The 8,741-nt window shown below is 36.1% G+C and overlaps 1 protein-coding gene across 1 annotated transcript; it reads right to left on the reverse strand.

Annotated features, from left to right (window-relative positions):
* Nucleotides 1-7,344: 7,344 nt before the first annotated feature.
* On the reverse strand, nt 7,345-8,325 carry LOC129522811 (olfactory receptor 6C65-like). The gene has a single exon (XM_055345242.1). It carries the CDS (start codon nt 8,323-8,325, stop codon nt 7,345-7,347), a length of 981 nt encoding a protein of 326 aa, XP_055201217.1.
* Between the last annotated feature and the right edge of the window lie 416 nt (nt 8,326-8,741).

Raw genomic sequence — 8,741 nt, forward strand, 5'->3', positions numbered from 1 at the left:
CATTCTCAATGGGAAAAAAACTGAGAACCTTTCCCCTATAGTCAGGTACAAGACAAGGATGGTGACTCTCACTATTACTATTTAACATAGTACTGGAAATCTTAGCCTCAGCAATTAGATACAAAAAAAAGAAAAAAATGCATCCAAACTGAGAAAGAAGTCAAACTTTCACTATTTGCAGATGACATGATACTCTATATAGAAAATCCAAAAGATTCCACCAATAATTTTCTGGAACTCATACAAGAATTCAGCAAATTCACAGGATATAAAATCAGTGTGCAGAAATCTATTGCATTTCTGTATACCAATAATGGAGCAGCAGAAAAAGAAATCAAGGAATTGATCCTTTTGCAATTGCGCCCAAACCAATAAGATACCTAGGAATAAATCTAACTAAGGAAGTAAAAGATTTGAGCTATGAAAACTATAACACACTTATGAAAGAAACTGAAGAGGACACAAAGAAATGGAGAAGCACTCTGTGCTCATGGATTGGAAGAACAAACATTGTCAAAATGTCTATACTACCCAAAGCAATCTACACATTTAATGTAATTGCCATCAAAATACCACCAGCATTTTGCAAAGAGTTAAAACAATCAATCCTAAAAAGTGTGGAACCACAGAAGATCCCGAATAGCCAAAGCAATTCTGAAAAGAAAAACAACTGAAGGCATCACAATTCCAGATTTAAAGCTATATTACAAACCTGTAGTCATTAAGACATTATTGGCATAAAAACAGAAACATAGGTCAATGGAATAGAAGAGAGAACCCAGAAACAGACCCTTAACTACGTGGTCAACTAATCTTTGACAAAATAGGAAAGACTACTCAATGGGAAAAAGACAATCTATTCAACAAACAGTGTTGGGAAAATTGGGCAACAACATGCAGGAGAATGAAATTGGATCATTTTCTTACACCATAAACAAAAGTAAATCCAAAATGGATGACAGACCTAAATGTGATACAGAAAACCATTATAGTGCTAGAGGAGAACACAGGCAGAAATCTTTGACCTCTGCCATAGCAACTTCTTGCTAGATATATCATCATAGGTAAGGGGAATGAAAGCAAAATTGAACTATTGGTACTTCATCAAGATAAAAACCTTCTGCAAAGCAAAGGAAACCAACAGCTAAAGTAAAAGACAACCTACAAAATGAGAGAAGATATTTGTAGATGACATATCTGATAAAGGGCTAGTATCCAAAATGTACAAAGAATTTATCAAACTCAACACCCTCCAAACAAATAACCCATTTAAGAAATGGGCAGACCTGGTAAGCGTAGTGCGGGGGTGGGTGGACCCACACTGTCTCACTTCTAAATCCCCCTTTGTTTTGCTGCCCAAATCTAAATAAATACTTTTACTGATAATTGCTTTTACTAAGAGATCATCTTTACTTATAGAAATGTATTTTGAAAACTTACTTTACACAACGATTTTGTATTCACTGAAACTAACCTTTTATCAATAAAGCACTATTGTTTGGCTATTACAAAAAAATAAGAAATGGGCAGAAGCCATGAATAGGGCCTTTCCAAAAAAGACATCCAGATGGCTAACAGACACATAAAAAGATGCTCAGCATCAGTCATCATCAAGGAAATACAAATAAAAACCATGATAAGATACCACCTCACACCTGTCAGAATGGCTAAAATCAACAACAGAGGAAACAGATGTTGGCAAAGATGCAGAGAAAGGGGAACCCTCTTGCACTGTTGGTGGAAATGCAAACTGGTGTAGCCACTCCGGAAGAAAGTATGGACGTTCTTCACAGAGTTAAAAAAAATAACTACCCTATGATCCAGTAATTGCACTACTAGGGTAATTACCCAAAGTATACAAAAATACAGATGGGATATGTGCACCCTGATGTTTATAGCTGCATTATAAACAACAGCCAAATTATGGGGAGAGCTCAAATGTCCATCAACTGATGAATGGACAAAGAAGTATATATATATTTTCCCATTGGATATCTCTTCCTGCTTTGTCCAAGATTAGTTGACCATGTAGTTGTGGGTTAATGTCTGGGTTTCCTATTCTTTTCCATTGAATTCTATGTTTCTATTTTTGTGTCATCACCACACTGTTTTGATCACTATAGCTTTTTAATATAACTTGAAGTCCAGAATTATGATACCTCTGGCTTTGCGTTTCTTTTTTCAAGGTTGCTTTGGCTATTTGGGAGCTTTTGTGGTTCCATACAAATTTTAGGATTATTTGATTTATCTCTGTGAAAAATACTATTGGCATTTGGATAGAGATTGCATTAAATGTGTAGATTTCTTGAGTAAGCTTCTGCATGGTGAAGGAAACAATAAACAAAACAAAAAGGCAGCCTATGGAATGGGAGAAGATATTTGCAAATGACATATCTGATAACAAGTTAATATTTAAAATTTATAAAGAACTTATAAAACTCAACATCCAGAAAATGAATAACCCAATTAAAAATGGACAGAAGATGTGTTAAATCATTTCCCAAAGATTACATACAGATGGTCAACAGACACATCAAAAGATGTTCAACATTACTCATCACTAGGGAAACACAAATCAAAACTACAATGAGATACCACCTCACACCTCTTAGGATGGCTAAAAGCAACAATGCAAGAAACAGTTGGTGGTGAAGATGTGGGGAAACTGTTGATGAGAATGTAAACTGGTGTACCACTCTGGGAAATAGTATGGAGTTTTTTCAAAAAGTTAGAAGTAGAACTACCTTATGATCCAGCAATTGCACTACTATATATATATATATATATATATATATATATATATATATATAGCATTATATACAATAGACAAATTATGGAAAGTGTTCAAATATCTATTGACTGCTGAATGGATAAAGAGGACATCAAAAATATCAATCACAACCCAAGCAAAATACACACTAGATAATTCCGAAGGTCAGGAACCAGAAAATAAACGAAAAAAGACAAAGAAAATGAAAAACAAATAAAGAAAGAGAAACCAAAAAAGGGGAAGATGGGGGAAGAGAACATAATCCCACAGCATGGACATAACAGGGTGATCCACTTGGTTCTGAGTGTATTTTGGTTTGTGTGTTAAGAGATACTAAATTCCAAAATTATATAAAAAAGCAAAACATATACATATGTATATATATATACATATGTATATATATACAAAAATAATATTGAATACTGTGCAAGGAAGCCAAAAATGAAGAATGTCCATGGGATACCACTTTACAGTGGTTAGAATGGCTAAAATTAACAAGATGAGAAACAACAAATGTTGGTGAGGATGTGGAGAAATGGGAACCCCCTTGCACTGTTGGTGGGAATGCAAGCTGGTGCAGCCACTCTGGAAAACAGTGTGAAGGTTCCTTAAGAAGTTAAAAATAGAGCTATCCTACGACCCAGCAATTGCATTACTGGGTATTTACCCCAAAGTGAAATGCTGGGATACCTGCACCCCAATGTTTATAGCAGCAATGTGGTTAGAATGGCTAAAATTCTAACCATATATTTATATTTATATTTATATTTATATTTATATTTATATACAATGGAATATTAGCCATTACAAAGGATGAATACCTACCATTTATATTAGAGGGTATTATGCTCAGTGAAATAAGTTAATCAGAGAAAGACAATTATCATATGGTTTCACTCATATGTGGAATATAAGAAATAGTGATAGGGACGCTAAGGGAAGGGGGAAAACTGGGTAGGGAAAAATTAGAGAGGAAGACAAACCATGAGGGACTCCTGACTCTGGGAAACAACTTGAGGGTTGCGGAAGGGGAGGTAGGTGGGGGATGGGGTAACTGGGTGATGGGAATTAAGGATGGCACATGATGTGATGAACACTGAATGCTATTCTATATGTTGGCAAATTACATATAAATAAAAAAACTAAAGGACATAGCATATATATATATATAGGAATATTATTCAGCCATCAAAAAGAATGAAATCTTGCCATTTGCAGGATATAGATGGAGTTTAAGAGTATTATGCTAAGTGAAATAAGTGAGTTAGAGAAAGACAAATGCCATATGATTTCACTCATATGTGGAATTTAAGAAAGAAAACAAAGGAGCATAGAAGAGAAAGAGAGAGAGAGAGAGAGAGAGAGAGAGAGAGAGAGGAAGAGAGGCAAACCAAGAAACAGAATTTTAACTATAGAGAACAAACTGATGGTTACCAGAGGGGAGGTGGCTGGAGGGATGGATGAAATAGGGGATGGATATTAAGGAGTGCACTTGTGACAAGCTCTGGGTGTTGTATGTAAGTGTTGAATCAGAGAATTGTACACCTGAAACTAATATTGCACTGTATATTAACTAACTGAAATTAAAAAAAATAAAGTGGAAAAAATGGGCAGATAAACTCAATAAACATCTTTCCAAAGAAGACATACAAGTGGCCAACAGGTACATGAAAAGATGCTCACCATCATTAAGGGAAATGCAAACATCACTCGGGGGGAAATACAGGTAAAACCACAATGAGATATCACTTCACAGTTCTTTTAAAACCCCACAAAGTATAAGAGGTTTTAGAAAGGATACGGAGAAGAAGAAACCCTTGTACACTATTGATCAAAATGTAAATTGGTGCAGCCACTCGGTAAATAACATAGTGTTTCTGGAAACACTTCAAAATAAAAAAAAATAGAATTACCATTTGATCCAGCAGTTCTGTCTCTGGGTACTTATCCAAAGAAATTGAAATATGGATCTCAAAGGGATATCTGTGCTCCCATATTTACTGCAGCATTTTCACAATACCTAAGATGTGGAAATAATTTAAAAGTCCATGTAAAAAAGAATGGATAAAAAACTTTGGCATATATACACTATGAAGTATCATTTAACCTTTATAAAGAAGAAGATCCTGCCACTTGCAACAACATGGAGATACCTGGAGGACATTATTCTAAGTAACATAGGCCTGAAACAGGAAGACAAACTGCCTGATGTCACTTCTATGTGGAATCTAAACAAATACATGGAAGCAGAGTGTAGAATAGTGGTTGTCAGGGACTGAGGGAGGGGAATTAGAGAGGTATTGGACAAGTTTAAGATAAACACAATAAAGTTCTGGAGTTCTGTATAACATAGGGCCTATGATTAACAGTAGTTTATTGCCTACTTAAGATTTTGCTAAGAGAGTATATCTTAAATGATTTTATCTATCATGTAACAACAAAAAAGTCAACAAAAAAGTGGCTAGGAAGAAATTTTGGATGTGGTAGATAGGTATGGTATTGCTAGTGATGACGGTTTCAAGGGTGTATACTTATCTCTGAACACATCAAGTTGTAAACATTAAATATCTACTGCTTTTTGTATGCAGATCATACATCAAGAAAGTGGTTTAGTTTTTATGATTGGATGTGTCTTTAACACACATTTTAGGGGCTTGTCTCAATAAAACATTTTATAGCACCAGAATCTAGTGCATTAATCTCCACATTAGGATTTGACCTTCACTCAGTACTGTCTATGGCTAGAAACGACCAATGTTGGATTTATAGACTAAGTTTTCTATTTCTAGCATTTATTTTTGTGTTTGTCAACTTCACTCTTCAATCATAGTCTATCTCAAAGTAATATAAAGTGCATTTAATTAGTTTAAGTATAATAAGTTGTTATCAATTTCTGACTAAAACCTTGGGAAGGCTCACACTCTTTTCAGTAATTTGACAAAAATTCTTTGATTTACTCCCTACATTCTTGAACCTCCCATCACAACACCCTTCAGTAGTTCAACTCTCAGGGTGGAACATTATTTTCATGTTCCTGTAGCATCTTTTTGCTATGTCCATGAGTATGTTCAGGCAGACCCTAGAGATTATCTAGCTCAACCTCCATATTCTACAGAGAAGGTGACTTGTGTTTCTGGAAGTTGATCAGTTAGTTGAAAGGCAGCACCAGGCATGTCTGTTGCAGATCATTCAGAGTCTACTCTGTTCCCTTTGCATTCCATTCTCACTGCCACTTCCCTTAACCATCATTCTCTTTCAATTCCTGTAACAGGGTCTGTACCCACTTTCCTAATCTGATCTTGGCTTTTCTAAACTCTTTTTTATACAATGTATATAGCGAATCATTTGTGATTTTTTAAAGGACATGTTTGATATTTCTTCACTGTCAATGAGATTAATTCTGAACTTTGTAATAGACCATCAAGGCCAAGTATGACCTAACCATGGTGTAGAACATATTTCATAAAATGAGATTATCTAACCTCAGGGTTTTTGCTAAAGACAAACAAAATTAAAAAATTGTCTTAGTTTTTTAAGAGATATGTCTTCTGAAGAATAAATAGACACATTCTAACTGTCAAATTGTACAAGTTTTAAGGACTGAGATAATGGAAATGTTAGTTTTAAAATACATTATCAATCAAAAGATAATCTTACAGTTGACAACATAATTCAACCAGGAAAAATATTTAATTCATTTATTTTCATTAGTAATATGAAGTAGATAAATAACTTAGATTCCATCAATTTGAATATTGGGAGGAAATTATAGAAATATGAAATAAGTGCTCTCTCCCACTGATATACACAAGCATTCTGTGGTAACAGCTTTAAGATAGGAACCAATCATGAGTATGCATTATGCATCTGAGGAGTAGGAACTAGAATAAATAATTTAGGAAAGCTGGTCAGCTATGGGATGCTGAGGTCATTCCCTTTCCAGGGAGAATGATCTAAGCCTGAGAAAAATTCTGTTTCCCTCCAGCATTGGATTGATGCATACATATGTAGCTAAGCTAAGAGCCAAGATCAGCATTTCAGAGCACACCTGATGCAAACCATATATATTCCAAGGTGAAGGGTACTACAACCACTATTTCCTTGGGTGACGCTGAGGGAATGTGGACCAAAGTTTTGGTAGTATTCCCATAATTTTCATCATAACCAAAAAGTAATAAAAAACCTTCTATTGTTTTATTATTTAAGGGCCTTTAGTTTAATAATTAACCTATTGTGCCATGATTGTGGATAGAGAGAAGTGAAATAAAAAATAATAAGTTACTACATTTTGGAAATTTCAAACACATCTTTATATCAGAGGGAAGAATAAAAATTTAGTAAAGGATTTGCAATTAAAATTGTCATGAATATATGGAATATTTAAGGAAAAGATACTTATGCACATGAAAGGAAAATGTGGCCTTGCAAAAACAGATTTCCATTTTCCTAGGGATGTGCAGGGTTAAGTGAGGTCTTCCAGATACCCTGCAGAACAACTCTGTGGACTGCTACATTAGCCAGAATGAAGACACAGGGTTCTCTAAGATCTTTCATTCCAGGCCATGTGATTTTTTTCATCTTGACATTTTCATTCTGCACATTGTCTCTCTCAGAGCCTGGTGGACCTGCTTGTTCCGCAGAGTATAAATGACAGGGTTGAGCAGCGGGGTCACCACCGTGTTCACAAGGGCAGCCTCCCTGTTGGAGTTCATCCTGTTGGTTTGCTTTAGTTTCACATATATAAAGACACAGCTGCCATACATCAGAGAGAGGACTATGAGGTGAGAGGAGCAGGTGGAGAAAGCTTTCTGTCGTTCCCTAGCTGATGGGAGTTGTACAATTGTGATTATTATGTTGCTGTAGGCAATGATGGTTATGATAAGGGATGTCAAAAGGACAAACAAAGCGAGGACAAAAGCCAACATTTCAGTAGGTCTAGTGTCAGAACAGGAAAGATGAATCAGGGGGCCAATGTCACAGAAAAAGTGGGGGATGACATGGGGGCCACAGAAGGATAACTGGGAAACCTTCACTACCAAACCAGTGATGAGAGTGAAGGCCAAAGTGAAGCAGGTAGTGACCAGGAAGGAGCAAGTCTTCAGGTTCATGATGGTTGAGTAATGCAGGGGCTTGCAAATGGCCACATACCGATCCAGAGACATCACTGCTATGAGAAAGAAACCTGCTGTTCCCAGAAAGAAAAAGAAAAAGGCTTGTATGAAACAGGCAGGAAAGGAAATGTTTTGCTTGCCTAAAAGAAAGATGACTAACAACTTAGGAATAACAGTATTTACGAAACAACACTCCCCAAAGGAGAAAATGCTGAGGAAAAAGTACATAGGTGTCTGGAGCCGGGAATTAGCACAGATGATGGTGACTATGACAGCATTGCCTGCAATGGATGCCAGGTATGTCAGCAGGTGCACCAGGAAGAGAAACTTTCCCAGGTGCTGGATGTCAGGGAACCCTTCCAAGGTGAATTCCTGGACAGCTGTCCCATTCTCCATTTCCATGGGCATCTCTTTCCACAGCGTCATACATACATCATTATACATTTTATTATTTCTGATAACATTAATTTGTAAGTAAACATAGCAATAATGTTAGTAATATTCCTTTTGACTATCCCTTTTATTTTATATATTTTATTTTTTTAATTTTTAAAAAAGATTTTATTTATTTGCGAGCGAGTGAGAGAGAGAGAGAGCGCGCATGAGCAGAGGAGAGAGGGAGAAGCAGGCTCTTTGTCAAGCAGACAGCCCGACGTGGGGCTTGATCCCAGGACCCTGGGATCATGACCTGAGCCGAAGGCAGATGCTTAACTGACTGAACCACCTAGTGCCCCTTGGCTATCCTTTTTAAATATGTAACACATTCTATGGTCATTCATCATCTGTTGAGGACTTATCCTTTTTCTATGCTTGTCACTGAAACTCAGTATTTCTATTACTCATCATAAAAACCATGAGCC

This window comes from Nyctereutes procyonoides, unplaced genomic scaffold (genome assembly GCF_905146905.1).
Source record: "Nyctereutes procyonoides isolate TBG_1078 unplaced genomic scaffold, NYPRO_anot_genome, whole genome shotgun sequence".
Lineage (NCBI taxonomy): Eukaryota > Metazoa > Chordata > Mammalia > Carnivora > Canidae > Nyctereutes > Nyctereutes procyonoides.